At 37.7% G+C, this 20,476-nt stretch overlaps 1 protein-coding gene across 1 annotated transcript; it reads left to right on the top strand.

The window, feature by feature from the left end:
* Nucleotides 1-7,953: 7,953 nt before the first annotated feature.
* Nucleotides 7,954-15,559, top strand: LOC140137525 (uncharacterized). The gene is made up of 2 exons (XM_072159240.1): nucleotides 7,954-8,146; nucleotides 13,688-15,559. The coding sequence occupies exon 2, from the start codon at nucleotides 13,696-13,698 to the stop codon at nucleotides 14,515-14,517; it is 822 nt and encodes a 273-aa protein (XP_072015341.1). The 5' UTR covers nucleotides 7,954-8,146; nucleotides 13,688-13,695; the 3' UTR covers nucleotides 14,518-15,559.
* Nucleotides 15,560-20,476: the final 4,917 nt, after the last annotated feature.

Raw genomic sequence — 20,476 nt, 5'->3', positions numbered from 1 at the left:
GATAGCTGATGTTGATGCGTCTAAATTTCCTGCACTCCCCCTTTCGGGGCGCATGCATTAGACGCATCAAAATCTGCACGCGTGCATGTTTGTCTAATATCTCTCCCAACAAGTAATACGCGTTCATTAACCTATAAACATGTATAAGTGGGCAATATTTGTTTGTCTTTTAACATGTCTACTCTTAAGTGACTAAGTGAACAGTATTTACCATGATGAAATCTATGGGCGGCCATGAGGGCCAAAAGGGTCTCAAAATCACACACGGGTCTCAAAAGTACAATAAGGTCTCAAAAACACACAAAGGTCTCAGAAATAAACACACAATAAGGTCTCAAACGTATAATAAGGTCTCAAAAACACATAAAGGTCTCAGAAATAAACACACAATACGGTCTCAAAAGTATAACAAGGTCTTAAAAACAGAGAAAGGTCTCAGAAACAAACACACAACAAGGTCTCAATAGTACAATAAGGTCTCAAAAATAGAGAAAGGTCTCAAATACAGAGAAAGGTCTCAAATACAGAGAAAGGTCTCAAAAACAGAAAAAGGTTTCAAAAACAGGAAGGTCTCAAAAACAGAGAAAGGTCTCAAAAACAGAGAAAGGTCTCAAAAACAGAGAAAGGTCTCAAAAACAGAGAAAGGTCTCAAATACAGAGAAAGGTCTTAAAAACAGAGAAAGGTCTCAAAAACATGGAAAGGTCTCAAAAACATGGAAAGGTCTCAAAAACAGAGAAAGGTCTCAAAAACAGAGAAAGATCTCAAAAACAGAAAAAGGTCTCAAAAACACGTTAAGGTCTCAAAAACACGTTATGGTCTCAAAAACACGTTATGGTCTCAAAAACACGTTATGGTCTCAAAAACACATTATGGTCTCAAAAACACGTTATGGTCTCAAAAACACGTTATGGTCTCAAAAACACGTTATGGTCTCAAAAACACGTTATGGTCTCAAAAACACATTATGGTCTCAAAAATACGTCAAGGTCTCAAACCAGGTATTACAACCGACCGGTCTCAAATACAGAGAAAGGTCTCAAAAACAGAGAAAGGTCTCATAATCAAAGAAAGGTCACAAAAACAGAGAAAGGTCTCAAAAACAGAGAAAGGTCTCTAAAACAGAAAAGGTCTCAAAAACAGTGAAAGGTCTCACAAACAGAAAAAGGTCTCAAAAACTCAGAGAAAGGTCTCAAAAACAGAGAAAGGTCTCAAATACAGAGAAAGGTCTCAAAAACAGAGAAAGGTCTCAAACACAGAATGGTCTCAAAAACAGAGAAAGGTCTCAGAGACATATACCTCAGAGACATAGACTGCACATAACGGTCGGTTGACTTTGTAATACCTGATTTGAGACCTAGACGTGTTTTTGAGACATGAACGTGTTTTGACACCCTTTTTGGCACACACGGCCGCCCATAGTATTCCTCGGCGGTGACCCTTTTGACCCCGGCGGCCGCGCCGTGAGTGCCAAAAGGGTCTCAAAAGTACGTATTGGTCTCAAAAACACATCTTGGTCTCAAAACACGTCTAGGTCTCAAATCGGGTATTACAACCGACCGATATATGCAGTACCGCATACAGTACTGCAACATCCGCTTGCAGTCCCGCATGGGGAACTGCAATATTTTGGTGTATTTCCGTATGGGGAACTGCAATATGTTTGGTGTATTTCCGCATGGGGAAATGCAATTTGTGGTACATTTCCGAATTGGATGTATTAATCAAAAGTTTAAGTCAAATGGCTACGTGCTTTGACATGCAGTTAAAAGAGCATTTCGTGATGCACAGCCTCATCCCCCCCCCACTTTTTCAAAAAAAAGGTTGAGATTTTTATACCATTGGGAACTTTTGGTTACATAATGTTTATGTACTAAATATTTCTTGCAGATTAATTCATTTAGCAAAAATATCGTGACATGAAACTGAATTTGAATTTTGTTCTGGTACCGGTATACCAGATCGAAATTACAACAGTGGCCTATGGAGCAGTGTAATACACATAATCATGCATAACTCGCAAACGCAAAATCGGATTGAAGTTTTGTGAATAAGCTTTTTTCGTGGATATCTACTGAAAAATGTCATAAAAAAAGGATGTTAGGATCACATGCTAAATTAAGTTACTAAGCTCGTCACAATATAGGCCCTATCATACTTATTGGGTTAGATGGTTTGTTAATATCTACACCACATTTCGCCATACTGCATTTTAGAAACGCTTGCTGTTAGAATAAGAAAATTTTTAATTGTAATTATTGTACATTCTAGGGAAGCGTGGTTACCTTTTTAAAATAACCGAGTGAGAGGGTTTTCAAGAAAATATTTTTCCTGTCAAAACTGAAGCATCCTCTATTAACTGCACATCATATATAACGATTCGTGATACCCAATTGTGGCACATTTGATGTCGTTTTATGAGGCAGAGAATTTTATTTCAATTTTATATACGCCAAAATATTTTTTTAATTGAGCGAGAATGGCGATAGAAAAAACGTTGAAAATTCCATGTATAAATTACATTAGACCCAACCAATGATAACTGTTTCGTTTTTATGGTAATCTAATCTTTTATTTCCTGAAATAAAAGTAGGGGTCTAATGTGGATTAATTGTGTAATTGATGAAAACATCGACGTGAATAAAAGAAGCTACAAGAAAAATGGTAGGCCACGCCACATTGATAATCTACGCTTTTAGTATACGGCGAGTTCGTAGCGCACGTGTGAATCAAAATTGATTATACTGTTGTGCGTGTATAGCCTCATTCCTATTTCTGTATAAAACACGCAGTTATCAACAATTGAGCGCTATTAATACACATTAATGTTTTTAAACAAATAAAATTCCAAAATATGGTACGTTTTCTGTATTTGCTTGTCACGTGGTATGTTGACGTAATGAAGTTGCTATTATATTTTTAAATTTTCATCATGACACCATCAAGCCTTGATAGCCGAGCGGTCTAAGGCGCTGGTGTCGGACTGACGGGGTTTCGGACTGGGGTCTACACAGAGAGCTATACAAGGTTTGAGAAGTATTCTTAGTCAATTTTGGGGTGCTGATTCAGAATCTATGATTTTTAGGAATAAATTCAGTACAAACAGAATTATTAGTTCATAAGTGCTTTATATAAATGACAAGAAGTAATGCTCTTTAGCTGTAAGTTTAGAGGGCTTGTCACAGTTCCCTCAGGCCCGTAGTACGCAGGATTTTTTGGGAGGTGCTGATTTTGAGAAAGTGCACTTTTTTCAGGGGGGGTGATATTGTGAAAAGTGGAATTTTCACCTTTTTTGATCAAAAAAGCGTAAAAAAACGATTTTTTGCTTGCTATGCTCACAAAAATGTGATATTTTGGTACTTTGTGTATATACTTGTGCAAATTTGGGGGTGAAGTCCCAAGGTCAAAAGAGCTAAAATTTTCACTTTCATGGCTGCTTTGTTATGATTCTTGTAATTCCTTGTTGATATTCCTTAAACCAATTAAAAAGTGACAGACAAACAACCAACTTTTAATGTTAATTTTGCATATTCAAAATAATACGGGCACTGCTAGTAAAATTTGATAATTTTAAACAACAAATGTATTAATAATTCTAAAAATGTAACACATGCTTTAGGTTTTACAACTTTGTGTATTTTTGTTTGAATCATACATGTATACTGACCACATGTTGGAATACTTGTGTGTGTTTAGAAAAATCAAGTGACTATAAATAAGAATACAATTTAACATGTATCTATGTGTTTGTTTTCATGGTGACTGGTGTAAGGGCTGATCAATATTAGACAAGTTAATTGTTGAGCTTTTTTAATGGCAAGGGGTGAAACAAAAAAAAACACCCAAATTTATAAGGAAAACAATTTTAAGCAAAATATGTCAATGTTTTTGAGCTGAAAACAATTCATAAATTGCCTCAAAATATTCTCTTTGTGATGCTTTTTATCTTTCACATTTACCCTTTGTTTTTCTGTGGTGTAAAACAGGCATTGTTTTTTGCCAAAAACTGAGGGTTTCAGTGAAGTTTTGTTTTGATGAGGGGGGTGCATGTTGTTTTGAAAATGTCCAAATTAGTGAATGCAATGCTGCTGAATTCCAATAAAACTCAATTTTTGAATAAGATTCATCCTCCACAGTGATATACCAACATGGATATGGGGTGGACCCTGAGTGATCCCATGTTCCAAATACCTGGACAAAATTGATAAATCTTCTTAATAGACCCATTTCATACTAAATTTCTATTCAATTCATTTACACCTCTAGGCGCCTGAACTTGTCAGGGGTGGTGCAATAAATTGTACCCCCGGGGCCGGGGTGGTGAATTATAGGGGGGCGCAAATTGTTTTGGCATGTCAAAGGGGGAGCATTTTTGGCAGGTCGAAAGGGCGGGTCAAGTAATTTTTGGCAGGTCGAAAGTGTGGGGGGGGGGGGAGCAAGCAATTTTTGGCACATATATTTTGGGCAACGTTTCTATATTACACCCTAAAAGGTGTAGGAAACGTTAGGAACGTGTTCAAATATGCAAAATTTCTTTTCAATCGCATTATATGATAAGACTTTTTAAGTCCAACTTGTAATTTTGTAAGAAATTTGGACAAAAGTTTTGGCCAAATCTAACACAAATTGTCTAACACAAATTGTCTTAGTTTTTACAACTTACAACCGCAAGCAATTTGAGAAACATTTTGGCTGCAGTGATGCAAATTTGGTCTATTTTCCAAAAGAAATTAAGAAAATTTTGAGAACAAAATGACCCATCCATAGGCCTATATACCGAAATTCCCCATGCGGAAATACACCAAAAATATTGCAGTTCCCCATGCGGAACTGCACATCCCGACCTGCATCGCCGCATGCGGAAATGCAAACTGGGATATGTAGTTCCTCATGCGGAAGTGCGTGACGGAATGTGTAGTTTCGCCTGCTGATGTGTGCAGTATAGTACTGCATGCGGTACTGCACATATAACGGTCGGTTGTAATACCTGGTTTGAGACCTTGACGTATTTTTGAGACCATAATGTGTTTTTGAGACCATAACGTGTTTTTGAGACATAATGTGTTTTTGAGACCATAACGTGTTTTTGAGACCATAACGTGTTTTTGAGACCATAACGTGTTTTTGAGACCATAATGTGTTTTTGAGACCATAACGTGTTTTTGAGACCATAACGTGTTTTGAGACCATAACGTGTTTTTGAGACCATAACGCGTTTTTGAGACCATAACGTGTTTTTGAGACCATAACGTGTTTTTGAGACCTTAACGTGTTTTTGAGACCTTTTTCTGTTTTTGAGACCTTTCTCTGTTTTTGAGACCTTTCTCTGTTTTTGAGACCTTTCTCTGTTTTTGAGACCTTTCTCTGTTTTTGAGACCTTTCTCTGTATTTGAGACCTTTCTCTGTTTTTGAGACCTTTCTCTTTTTTGAGACCTTTCTCTGTGTTTGAGACCTTTCTCTGTATTTGAGACCTTTCTCTGTTTTTGAGACCTTTCTCTGTTTTTGAGACCTTTCTCTGTTTTTGAGACATTTCTCTGTATTTGAGACCTTTCTCTGTTTTTGAGACCTTTCTCTTTTTTGAGACCTTTCTCTGTGTTTGAGACCTTTCTCTGTTTTTGTGACCTTTTCTGTTTGTGAGACCTTTCTCTGTTTTTGATACCTTTCTCTGTATTTGAGACCTTTCTCTGTAATTGAGACCTTTCTCTGTATTTGAGACCTTTCTCTGTATTTGAGACCTCTCTGTTTTTGAGACCTTTCTCTGTTTTTGAGACCTTTCTCTGTTTTTGAGACCTTTCTCTGTTTTTGAGACCTTTCTCTGTATTTGAGACCTTTCTCTGTTTTTGAGACCTTTCTCTGTTTTTGATACCTTTCTCTGTATTTGAGACCTTTCTCTGTAATTGAGACCTTTCTCTGTATTTGAGACCTTTCTCTGTATTTGAGACCTCTCTGTTTTTGAGACCTTTCTCTGTTTTTGAGACCTTTCTCTGTATTTGAGACCTTTCCCTGTTTCTGAGACCTTATTATACTATTGAGACATTGTTGTGTGTTTGTTTCTGAGACCTTTGTGTGTTTTTGAGACCTTATTGTAGTTTTGAGACCCGTGTGTAGTTTTGAGACCCTTTTGGCCCTCACGGCCGCCCATATGAAATCATTGACATGCACATGTAGGGCCCTACTTAATTTTTACAGCAGAATGTGAAATATTTATTTATCTTTTAATCTCTTTAAGTGGAAAAAGAGACTCATCATTCATGCATCATGATAAAACAGTAAAAGCAGTTTAAAAAAATTTGTATTGTGTAATTGATACATTCTTTTGATTTCACGAAGGAACTCTTGATAAACTTGAAGCTATCACTGATTTACACGTAAAGCCCTCTTCCCTAGTAAAAGTGGCACAATTGTGATTTTACCCTTTCGTCTTTAACTAAACATATCTCGAGTAGATTTAAAACAAGCAAATTGAACAGAACAAACGGCATTTGAGAGCTAAGACGACGCACTTGACGTTGATGTAAGCAATATGTCACAACAGTATTTTCTAATTGCCAGAGAGGGCGCTTTTCACTTGCACAATTGTTTTTGAGACAGGCTGTAGAAACAGAGCACAGCGTCTTCGGCCACCATTTCATGAGTAGCCATCTTGAAATTATTTGACGGCGCTAAAGTATAATGTTCATATCGTTGGACAGATGTTTCAAATTTTTTTTTGAATCTGATTTTTGATGACTTGTTTCCTTAGTGTCTCATAGAGTATCACTACTGGTGGAACCTTTATTCTGTAATATCATAGGAAAACATGGAGAAAACATAATCACATTAGATGAATTAATATGATGACCCATTAATAGGCCTACCCATTGCCAACCAGTAGGCCAATTTTCTACGAATTGGCATGTCGATATTGGTTGGCAATGTGCCTATTTTGGGTATGTGGGGGTAAAAACAAAGCAATGATGTGGTCCAACAAAAACATATTAAAAGATTTTTAATGTGAACATGGTGAAAGGTTACATGAAATGTTTTATTGAGGGGTTTTTTTTTGCTCATTTTCGAATTTATTACAACATTGTAAAACAGGGTCTAACGATTTGCGCGAAGATTAAATGTTTGTTTTTTGTTTGTTTGTTCGGAGATATCCATTGATCAGGCTTAAAGCTACATTATCAACCAAGTAAAAAATGTGTTACAGATATATTTAAAGAGGAAGACAATCTCTGATTTTGACAGGTGCTAATTGATGCAATAGCATTAAAACATCAATTAGCACCTATCCAAGTCAGAGATAACATTGTCACTGATTAATTTGATAACCAGGCAGGGTTGGTTCACCCCAGAAGAACTGTTCTGGCGGGGCTTCATCTTTAATTAAAGTAATAGTAAATACACTTTTTTGACAAATTTAGCGCAATTGTATAAAATTTTATTCCTCGGGTATAAAAATGGATTCTCGGAAGCTCATCCCTACCAAAAGAAACTTGACCCGCTCCCCAGGGCAAATAAAGAGCAAAGTTGAGTTGCATAACATTGTTGTCACAGAGGAGTAGTATACAATAATCATTTTAAATCTTTCTTTTATTTAGACATGAATAATGCAAATGGGTGCGTGTTCTATAGGGGCGAAGTTCCTGGAAGTTCCCAAGATTAAGATCTTGAGGACAGAGAAAGTTATCCGTTTTCAATATTTGAAAAAAGACAGCTTCAGCTTCATAACCCCACATATTTGGGACTCCGCTTCCGATAAATGACAGCCCCTTTACCACTTAAAAGTCAAGTTTTATGTTAAAAACAATAATCCGGCGACAGAAACATTGGGTTAATAGAAGGCAAAAATAAGCATACAGCGATTTATAACAACAACTGACAAAATTAACAAACAAAAAATAATTCGCGGGAAAATTCGATGGAAAATCGCGTTCACGAAAATCATTGCGTCCTGTCAACTGTGAATTTTGACATCGTTTGGTAAGATGAGGAGTTATGAGCGTATATTTGTAGATACAACACATACTTCCGAATGGTGGAAGATTTTCAATGCATGATTTCCATAACAACTATAGTTATAATCCTTGCGAGCGACTTTTGAGGCAGATAATTTGTAGCCATTTGTTTATAGTACATCAGATTTACGCATAAGGGCTACAACAGGTATGTAACGTATTTTAAACTAAGATTAAAAGAAGATAATTTTTAGTATAGTGAACTGCGACAACGCAATTCGTTCAAAACGACACATTTTTAAAATGGCTACTAGTCTGACACTTTTTGCTGGCGTTTTTCAACCACTGCGGAAAACGCTACGTAAAATTAGCCGTTGCATCTGTTGCAAGACGTCCGACTAGATTTAGACCTTCAACATGTTCAAAGGCCAAAATATAGTCCGATATTTTTACGGGCCTTTTCACGTTGCGTTAGACGTCCCGTTTCCCGTTATCCGCAGCGTTTTTCGGTTGTCCGCTTAAATGATCAGATTTGATCGGGGCTTTGTTTGCGGCAAAACTCACTCAAGACGTTGGACTATATTGTAGCCTTTAGAGGCTGAGATTGTCCGACGATTTTGCGGGGTTTTTTTTTTTTCGTTCCATTTTGTCCTCAGAAGACGCCATAAACGCCTTAATATAGCCCAATGTTTTTGCGAATGTTTTTCCGTTGTGTCAGACCTGGTAATTTCTGTAGCATTTCTCCACAAGACGTCTACGTTTAGGTCTCTAAGCGAAAAAGCCCCGAACATTGGTAACGGAGAAATGACCGCAAAAACGCTGGACTATAATAATATCTTAACCTTTACCAATGTAATCCGACTTTTTGCGGCCGTTTCACCGTTGCGTCAGACGTGGCATTTTAAGGGTACATGCCCATGAGTTTCATTCAGGGGCGTGTTTGTAAAACGGCACAGCGCATTAGTAAAAAGAATAAAAAATACTAAAATTTTCACCGGGGTTCGAACCACTGCCAATTTCACTGAATGCTAAAGATGCCTATGCTGTGCCACGGTGACTGTGGTTAACATTCGGCGATTTTCAAAGATATACATATCAACACGTTTCTAGTGTATTGAAAATCATTTTGATTTTGATTTTGGTAGGAATACGGTCATAGAAAGACATATGACTCTACTTGTCTGTTTGTTTTTCATTTAATACAAATTAATTTTGATGAATTGAACTGGTACAACTCTTAGCACTCGTGATAAACGACGATTAATTTAGTAATAATAAAATGAAAACGCTGGGTCATTCACGACGTCATTTGTAATTTATGTCAAAACCTGGGAGGACCACACACATCCGTGCTGCATGTATACGTGCTCAATCGATACTCAATGATCCAGACAATAGCGTTTGAATATACCGCCCTGCTTGACACATCTTGTCACTTACGGGAAGATATACTATAGGCCTACCCTAATAGCTTACAATAGATACCCCACCGTAAAGCTCTGTTCGTTATCTCGCTGTGCTAGTTTATACACGCAGCGTACGGACTTTTGAACCATATTTTGTTCAAAAATGATAGGAAGGGACTGTTTTCAGCTAAAATGTTGGTTATCAGCAGATGCTTAATGATACCGGGAAGTGTTGCAGAAAGGTAAGCGTACTCTTTATTTATTCAAAATATGTATATCAATAAATTTAAATTTGAAATCCAAAAAGTAAATGTCAGGTCAAAATTCTCACCTTAGAATTATTGTGAAATAAAATCAAACCAAATTTAGGCTCCGCAAACAACGTCCAATTATTCCCATTGGTGTTTGCTACACATGCATATAATAAATTATGATTTGGGGCTAATTTGAGAAGAGTTAATGCCTCGAGTTTCAAAATACACCGAGTGATGTTTTTGATCAAAAACATCGACAATTCAAGACTCTGTAAAAACAAATCAAGAATTTTCTGGGATAATTGCAACTAAGTGCAATGAAAGTTATGATCTAAGCTACCAGATGCATCATTAATTTCCTGACTATGATATTTAGTTGTGGGAAAAGATTACTTTAATGTTTTGGCGGGAGTATATCCCGCCAAAAATTTCAACCAAAAAGAGCATGTAGCCTTAAGTTCTCCAGCGCCGATGTTCGGTTGTCCGTTGCGACCTTCGGTTCTTTCCGCTCAAATGATCATCTTTGTTCGAGGTTGTTTAATTTTTGGATGTTTTCTGCATGTAGCCGAAGACGCTACTGTAAATTTTAACTGCTGCGACACTGAGACGCTTATGGCAAGTACATTGCACAATTGAACAGAAAAACCTGGTTTTTCGATCGTAAAACCAGGTTTTTCAAATCGAAAAACCAGGTTTGTTTGTTTTATTTCTTCCTTAACCTGGGCACTCAATCAGTTGAAAACGCAATTAATCATCTGTTCTTCCTTGAGGCCCATGGAATCAATTTATCAATTCGATTGTCAGAGTTTTTTGAAAAATCTTTGTTTTCGGCTGATAAACCAGGTTTATTCAAAAACTATGACAATCGAATCGATGATTCTCATAGTTTTTGATAAACCATGTTCTATTGTGCAATATACTTGCCATATAGACGCTATATTAGCCGCTACGTCTGTAGTAAAAGTAAAACGTCCGCAAGGCGTCCGACTATATTTTGACCTTTTGGCTGAGATATAGTCCAGCATTTTTGCGGGCGTTTATCTGTTACGATTGTGCGTAGCATTGCTTGCTTTATTGACGGTTGTCGAAAACAAAAGTCCATTATAGTCGGACGTCCTGCCAGCATTTTACATAAAAGCGAACAAAGTCACAAACAAATCTGCTCACTTGAGCACAAAGAGCTGAAAATCGTAGCGGACATTAGGCCACACAGTAATTAAAAATGTTTCTACTTATTTTTTGTGATATGTGAATACAGCTTTCCCCCTTTCTTTTCGGCGATCTGTTTAAGGGCTGGGGTATGAACGTTTGGACAGTATTTATTTTGGGACATTAGAGCACATCAGACATATCGAATTGCATTCTGAATACGAAGAATGTTATTCTGATATCAAATAATTTTGATTTTTTGAAATTCGCAATTTAATACACATTTTATGGCAAATCATTAAAAATTGATATTTTTGATTTTTAACAGTACTTGAAGTGAACTTTATAAATCTGATGATTTATACTTAAAGTGTATGTAGGTGGGATGAAAAGCCGACGATCAATTGAAAATTTTGACCTTTCGTATTGAAGATATGGATTTTTTCCCAAAACACCAAAAAAATTAGGTCTTTTTGGGAAAAAATCCATATCTTCAATATGAAAGGTCAAAATTTTCAACTGACCGTCGGCTTTTCCTCCCTGCTACATACACTTTAAGAATATATCATTAAATTTTTATAATTTACTTCGAGGACTGTTATACATCAAAAATTTGAAAAATATCAATTTTTTATAATTTGTCATAAAATTTGTATTATATTGTGATTTTCAAAAAATGAAAATTATTTGATATCAGAAAGTCATACTTCGTATTCAGAATGCAATTCGATTGATCTGAGGTGCTCTCATGTGTCACATGAAATACATTGGAAACGCAAGAAACGCTCATTTTAGATCCCTTAAAAGGTTTTTTATATATACTGATTGTACAGAATGGAATTATCTCCAGCCCAGCATCTCGAGACGCTGTCCTAGGCAAGTGATACCCGTGTCAATTTTGTGTTTAAAATTCATCGGAAACTTCATAAAAATTGATGAGTATTTTTTATGTAAAATGGACGATTAAACACCAAAATGAAATCCAATTATATCGTAGGTCTCAGGCAACTAAGATTTCATTAATGCGATTGGTCTATATTCGCCGTAGAAGTGACGTAATAATCGGATTAACAACCATAGTAATAGATGAATTTTTTTTTTAATAGATCGCCCTGCACTACAAGCAAATTGCACTATAACAGGTGCGAGTGATCAGCATAATATGCATATTCTATAGAATTACGATACAGGTCATTATCCCTCTTCTTTGACATCTATGGTTCAAGGCATAGATATCGAGTGAACGTTGTAGTGCAGGGCGATATATTCAAAATTGTATTCATCTATTGCTATTGTAGTTAATTCGATTAATTACGTCACTTCTACGGCTGATAAACTACCTGTAAACCAATCAGCGGCGCTGTTATAACTCGTCGCGGTATACGGCAATTTACAAAATGGTGGCGCATGCTAACATTGAAACACCAACGAAGAATGAACAATCAATATTTACGGCATATTCTTGCACTTTTACAAACCTTTTTTACGACATCATTTATTACATGCACCACGATGTCGGGCACGATGTATGGTATGATAATGCGACATTGTCACACACGTGACTTACAAGTCACTTCCACTCGCAGGAAATAAAAAGAAAAAAAAACTTTTTTTCTAGCCGTCTGAAAAATGTCAAAATATGCGCTCATCGAGGGGAAAAGTTTTTAATTTAAAAACTTTATGCGCAGAGTTTTTTACGGCGATGTTAAAGTATACCGTAGCGTCTTCCGCTGCAGAAGGCGTCCAAAAATCAAACAAACCCCCTAACAAAGCTGATCATTTGAACAATCGCTGCGGAGAACGGAAAACGCCATGTCTGAAAACGTCCAAAAAACGGCGGACTATATTTTGGTCTTTGAAGCCAAAATAATTATAGTTCGACGTTTTAACGGGCGTTTTGCCGCTGCGTCAGACATCGCGTTTTCCGTTGTCTACTGCGATTTTCAGTTGTCCGTTGCGACCTTCCGTTCTCTCTATTCAAGTGATCAGCTTTGTTCGGGGCTTTGTTTGCTTTACAGACGTCTTCTGCAACGGAAAACGCTGCGAAAATTGAGCCGCTGTGGAAGACGCCACCAGAAAATTAGCCTCTGCATCTGTCGCAACGTGAACAGAACGTGAAGACGTCAGACAATATTTTGGGTTTTAGGTTACAATATACTTGGACGTCTTGTGGGCGTTTTGCAGTTTTGCAAAATGCCCGCAAAAATGTCGGACTCTATTTTTGCCTTAAAGCCCACGCAGTGGCTATTTTTTTTCTCCAGCGTCTTCCACAGCGTATAAAACGTCCGCAGCGTCTTCCACTGCAGAAGTCGTCCATAAATTCAATTCAACACAATTCAAAATCCCGAACAAAGCTAATTATTTGAGAAGAAAGAACAGAAGGTCGCAGCGGACAAACGTTTTAGACGTTGCGGTAAAGATTTAGCCGCTGCGGAAGACGCTGACAGAAAATTAGCACTTCACGCATTATTGAGTAACTTTTAGCTTGAGAACAGTTAGCTTGTCAATTCTACGTAACTTTCCGTATTTGCCATGAGGCATTGGGTCAATTACCGTAAAGATTCGCCTAATGGCGCTATGTGTTCACTTGACATAAGTCGAATTTTAGGCACAACCTAAAAGTACCCTGCCGTAAAATTCCTACCAGCAAATAAGGGCACGGAACCTTAATTCTTCTGGGGATTTCAGAGGAGAGAGCTCTCTGTTTCCACATGAAATTTACCCCAAGGCAAGGCAGCCCAAGTGCGCAATTAGGCGAATCTTTACGGTGTATGAATATCATAGATGTTTCTGCCCCATGTTGCATCAACTGATCAACTCGACTCTTCGTACTTGAAAGGCTGCTAATAGTCAATTTGAAAAGTACAATAACTCATGTTTTGAGATATCTCGTGAACGCATAATTAGCACAATCGTTTCGTATTTTCTTTTCTTTTTCAGACTTCAAAATGATTTGGTCAATAATCTTGCTCTCTTTAATGTTCATCCGAGGTATGTCTCAGACGATGGAGTCGTCTACGTGTAACAGCTGTTGTCAGGGCCCAATAGGCCCCCAGGGGCAACCAGGTATACCAGGCGTACCCGGATCTCATGGTACAAACGGCATACCGGGCGGATTCGGTCAAAAGGGAGAGGCTGGGATCGGACTAAGAGGAGAATCTGGCTCAAGAGGTGACCCCGGGGTCAGAGGTGAAGCTGGACAAAAGGGTGAACAAGGAGAGGCTGGCATAAGAGGTTTGCCCGGTAAAGTAGGCCCTAGTGGCCAGATTGGTCCCCAGGGGCCGACAGGAATAGGTGGACAAGGCCCTCCGGGAATCGCAGGAATGAAAGGAGAACGGGGAATGCCGGCCCAATCTGCCGTCACCAGAAGATCTGCCTTCACAGCTGTAAAAACCAGTGCACAGACAGGTAATGTTAATGATGTCGTGAGTTTCCAGCAGTTGGTCACTGATGTTGGCAATGATTTTGATCCATCCACAGGTAAATTCACCTGTCGTGTTCCCGGTGTCTATTTCTTCATGTTTAGTTTCAACACTGATTATGATGTCCAAGACACTGGCGTGGGTTTGGTGAAGAATGACGAGGTCCTCGTTGGTGCGTTCATTGACCAACAAATATTAGATCATCAGCTAGGAAACGGTGGTGTAGCTCAGCTTGTGGTTGGCGATCAAATGTGGCTCAAATTTCTGACGAATGGGCGTGTGGATTCTCATAACGTTAACTATCGTCTATCAACCTTTACAGGATATCTGATGTACGAGGATAATTAGAGGACTGACATAATTTATATACATTATTTGCCTTTTAAGAATTGACATTGAGCTTTTAATGCCCACATATCTTCAACAGTATAAACGTATTAGACACTTTACATTAAGGATAAAGGGCAAGGAAAACAACTTTATTTAACGACATGCTGTAGCTGCAACCGCAACATAAGAAATAGAAACTGCTTCACGCGTATCCCGATACAGAGCGTCTCTAATTAAGAACTATACCGTCAGGGACTTTTATTTTTGGGTATTTTTTAAAATACCCAAAAATAAAAAATAAAATGCTTTGAGTGTTGACACAGTAAAAAAACCTATATATACTACACTTCTTTAATTTTGCAAATTGACGGTTTCGGGGTAATGAGATATTACGAAAATACTTTGTGGATTCAGATATCAATCAATGGTCTGTTAACTCTAGTACTAAGAACTGAGTGCATGATACGTCTTATTGATCATGATTGTTCAATATCATGTATAATGGATGAATTGAAGTACAAGTGAGGTGTAATTTTCAAATTGTTATAATCCAAGAACGGAGGGGTCGATTATCAAATATTCAATAAGTACGTGGTACGTATGTATGTGATAACTGTTTTACTTCTCAACAACTATTTAGATCTGTTTGGTTCGGGCATCAAAATACCAACAAATTTTTCTCACCATTATGCGAAATGGTTACTTACGATGTCAAGTTCGACGTTAATACGGGATAACTTTATACCATGCAGAACTAAGGCGCAATGTCTAATTTGGTCCTCTACAGCTATCGGTGCCACGATAGGTACCAACGGCTATTTCTATCGTACCCTCAATATTTGTATTGTGCGTTTGTGTTTTATTTAAATGAATAATGATAACACTATGCAAATGTTAATTATTATGTTTGATACACAACACCAGCGTATGATAGAAAGGGTTATCGGCCCGGGTTATCGGTACCTAACAGGCACCGATAACGTTATAAGACCAACTTAGATGTGGTGTCAAAATCAGAGGTTGTATTCAATTGATTTTATAAATAAATGGAAAGTTACAATCTGACCACACCTATCATTTCATTCCGGTTAATACACAACTTTGCAAACCTCCTTTATCATTAGGTACGTTGGTTCGTTCCCCAGTGAAAGAAGTTTACGTCAGACCCATCAGGCCAATGATAGATTATACAAATATATACTACCATGAGAGGTTCTGGTTAAAACTGGGCCCGAGGTGAGATCAATAGTACTATTGATCTCAGCGAGGGACCATAGTTTTAACCAGTACCTCGAATGAAGGCAGTATATATTTGTTTTATATCCTTCATTCATAGATTTTTTGTTCATTGATTGGTTAAAAGATTACATGAAAACTCCCCCATGTTCCGATCAAGGTATAGGTAGGATCTACATGTATGCATGGACTCATTGCTTACTCATTGTCAGTGTTTGTTCAAGTTGTATCTTCATTCCACTTTGCCTTCATTCATGTCATTCATAGATTATTTGTACAAAGATTAGTGAAAAGATGTACATGTAAAAAGATTTACATGTAGGCCTAAACTCGAAGGCCATCATGCATTGGGATAGGCCTCCGTACGCACGGCACTAGGCCGGCTAATCTACATTACCAGTCGTTCTCCATGGACCCGAGGGAGGGTCTATAAATAGTACTTCTGGATATTTACTATTTACGGATAGCAGCATACCCACGTCGCAGTCCATAAAGCATAAAAATAACATTGAACGTCGACATTTACTATGAGAATATTTTGTCAATGCCGTAAAACGACAACACAAACATGGCGAAATTATCAAGCTTGAGTGGCTGCTACTGCTGAAGAAGATTCACGATTTCAGCTGTTTTTACCAGTTCTAGCGCAGGAATATTTATTGAATTCAGACCAACACAGTCAGATTCAGAGCGACACTGACATGGTAAGCTTAAAAACAAATACTGACAGTGCGAGACAAGTCTCGGACCGCCTAGCTAAGCTAAGGCCATGCATGCATGAAGGCAGCCGGCCTAGTACCGTGCGTGCGTACGGATGCCTATACCGATGCATGATGAAGGCAATGCACAGTGGAATGAAGATACAACTTGAACAAATAAACACTGACAATGTCATGACTAAGCTTAAGAAACCACTCACATTAGAGTGCGAGTCCTTGAACCGCCTAAACCGGCCCACCGTGCATATAGGCCCTACCTAGGCCTATCTTGAAGCATGGTAGAGTTTTCATGTAGGCTAATCTTTTAACCAATCAATGAACAAAAAATCTATGAATGAAGGATATAAAAGAAATATATACTGCCTTCATTCGAGGTTCTGGTTAAAACTATGGTCCCTCGCTGAGATCAATAGTACAATTGATCTCACCTCGGGCCCATAGTTTTAACCAGAACCTCTCATGGCAGTATATATTTGTAGGTCTTGTTTATCATTCAAACCAATACAGTAAACATAGTGATAAGGTACCATTTCCAGCTTCCGTACAGAGATCAACAAGAAATTATTGTTCAAGACTATGTATCGTCGCTAAATGTGACTGTAGATAACCATGGGTAGGGTTGAGCAGTGTCTCTACGGTTTGTCGTCGAAAGTTACGCGCTTTTCATGAAAAACACGTAATCGGCGAAAAGAACGACAGAAAGATGACCCAGGATATTATGACAACAATCTTGACCGCGATTCACCGTCAAAGCTATCATACATATAGCAGTGAAGTTGCTGGACGATAAATGTTTCATTTTCAACTTACTGGTTGAAGTTCTCAAATAAAATCTTTCAGATCATCTTATCATAGCAAACTTCAGAAAAATCAGCTGCGATAGCTTTCTTCCGTCACTAGCTATTTCAAAAATACATGTCCGATAGACAGACAGAACTAATTACACGGGGTATTTCTAAGTGAACGTGAACGTGGTCGTTTACAGATAAATGGAAAGTTCCAATTTGAACACACCTCATCATTCCATTCCGGATAATACATATGCACACAACCCTGAAAACCTCCCTTATCATTAGGTTGGTTCGTTCCCCAGTGAAAGAAGTCTACATCAGATCCATCAGTCCAGTGATAGATGTCGTTTACCTGTTTATCATTCAAACCAATCCAATAACCATAATGATAGAAGGTACCATTTCCAGCTTCCGTACATAGATCAACAAGAAATTGATGTTCTTCAAGACTGTGTATTGACGCTAAAAGGGACTGTAGATAACCATGGGTATGGGTTGAATTGTATCTCTCCGCTTTGTCGAAAGTTACGAGCGAATCACGGTCAAAGTAATCAAACATAAAACAATGGACTTGCTGATTACGTGAACGCGGTCGTTTACAGATAAAAGGAAAGTTATCTTGACTCCCAAATAAATAAATCCATGGCCCATTCCTCCCGAAGAAAATGACAGCCCCCTGAGTTCCCTATCATCACGTGCAAAAATTATCAAATAACATCATCGGCAGCTACTCAGTTCTGACCTTAATGCCAGTAAGAATCACATTTCGTCATCAATATGGCCAATTGCCACGCCCATTTTGCACGGAAATACTGAAATACAAGTTTTTAAATCAGCTATATCTAGCTTTTCCGTCATTAATTTTTTTGTCCGTAATGGAAAATCTAAATAAAGAGTGTATGTGTCGCTCAAATTATTTTGCCTTTTGCAATCAATGCCACTATTTTGCAAAAATAATTTTCCTTGTAATCTGTCATTTTCGCTTATACATTTGCGTGTGGAATGTGTGTACATCCGGGTACCTTAAATCGTTGAACACGGTATGGCGACTTGTAGATGTCACGTGCGCATTTATAAAAGCGCATTTATATACCCGAAGTCCACTGATAAATGGAAAGTTCCAATTTGAACACACCTCGTCATTCCATTCTGGATAATACATAATTTATGCACGCAACTTTGCAAACCTCCCTTATCATTAGGTTGGTTCGTTCCCCAGTGAAAGAAGTCTACATCAGACCCATCAGTCCAACGATAGGTTTTGTTTTCTTGTTTATCGTTCAAACCAATCCAATTTGCCGTAGAAGTGACGTAACTAATTGGATTAACTATCATAGCAATTGATGAATACAATGTGCAATACAGACTGCAATCTGTTTGTAGTGGAGGGCAATCTATTAAAAAATTGTATTCATCTATTTGCTATGGTAGTTAGTCGGATTATTACGTCACTTCTACGGCTAATAACCATAGTGATAGAAGGTATCATTTCCAGTTTCCGTACAGAGATCAACAACAAATTGATGTTCTTCAAGACGCTGCGTATGGGTTGAGCAGTGTCTCTCCGCTTTACCAAAAGTTATGCGCTTCTCGTGAAAAGCACGTAATCAGGGAGAAAAATGGCAGAAAGATGACCAAGTATAGATTATGATAAAAGTCTTGACCGCGAATCACCGTCAAAGTAATCATACATAAACATGATAAAACAGCGAACTTACTGAACGATAAATATTTCATTTTCAACTTTCTGGTTGAAATTCTCAAATCATAGCAAACTTCCGATTAAGAAAATGAAGGTATAAACGGGTGCATGCATTCGCTGATGTCAAAAGCTTTTTTCAGTCACTTGCTATTTTGTTAACAATAGGCTTACATATCCGATTTATATATAGCGCGAAATATAACCTTAAGATGTACCTATATTAGTTTTACATAGACAGATAAAACTAATTACACGGGGTATTTTTAACTGAACGCGGTCGTTTACAGATAAAAGGAAAGTTCCATTCTGAACACACCTCATCATTCCATTCCGGATAATACATATGCACACAACCCTGAAAACCTCCCTTATCATTAGGTTGGTTGGTTCCCCAGTGAAAGAAGTCTACATCAGACCCATCAGTCCAATGATAGATATCGTTTTCTTGTTTATCATTCAAACCAATCCAATAACCATAGTGATAGAAGGTACCATTTCCAGCTTCTGTGCAGAGATCAACAAGAAATTGATGTTCTTCAAGACTATGTATCGACGTTAAATGTGACTGTAAATAACCATGGGTATGGGTTGAACAGTATCTCTCCGCTTTGTCGAAAGTTACGTGCTTCTCCTGAAAAACTCGGTAATACAAATTCCCGAAAGATGACCAAGGAGATTGGCAACAATCGTGACAGCGAATCACGGTCAAAGTAATTAGAACAGTGAACTTACTGAACAATAAATGTTTCATTTTCAATTTTCTGGTTGAAATTTTCATAACACTAAAATGTAAACTTAAGATGCGCCTATATTTAAATGTATTTGTTTTAAATAGACAGATGAAACTAATTACACGGGGTATTTTTAACTGAACGCGGTCGTTTACAGATAAAAGGAAAGTTCCAATCTGAACACACCTCATCATTCCATTCCGGATAATACATATGCACACAACTTTGCAAACCTCCTTTATCATTAGGTTGGTTTGTTCCCCAGTCAAAGAAGTCTACATCAGACCCATCAGTCCAATGATAGATATCGTTTCCTTGTTTATCGTTCAAACCAATCCAATAACCATAGTGATAGAAGGTACCATTTCCAGCTACCGTACAGCAAGAAACTGATGTTCTTAGGGTGGGGTATGAACGTTTGGACAGTATTTTTTGTGGGACATGAGAGCACATCAGACATCGAATTGCATTCTGAATACGAAGAATGTCCTTCTGATATCCAATAATTTTGATTTTTTGAAATTCGCGATATAATACACATTTTATGGCAAATGATTAAAAATAGATATTTTGATATTTAACAGTCCTCGAAGTAAACTTTACAAATTTAATGATATGTACTTAAAGTGTATGTAGCTGGGATGAAAAGCCGACGATCAATTGAAAATTTTGACCTTTCATAAGTATACATTTTTTCCCCAAAAGACCTAATTTTTTTGGGTGTTTTGGGGAAAAAAGTCTTCAATACGAAAGGTCAAAATTTTCAATTGATCGTCGGCTTTTCCTTCCACCTACATA

The sequence above is a fragment of the Amphiura filiformis genome, chromosome 17 (genome assembly GCF_039555335.1).
Source record: "Amphiura filiformis chromosome 17, Afil_fr2py, whole genome shotgun sequence".
NCBI classification, from domain to species: Eukaryota; Metazoa; Echinodermata; class Ophiuroidea; order Amphilepidida; family Amphiuridae; genus Amphiura; species Amphiura filiformis.
Note: the sequence above shows the minus strand (reverse complement) of the source record. Positions and strands in the feature narration are given on the sequence as shown.

Coding starts and splice junctions, on each gene's coding strand:
- LOC140137525 (XM_072159240.1), top strand. CDS start 13,696: ATGATTTGGTCAATAATCTTGCTCTCTTTAATGTTCATCCGAGGTATG.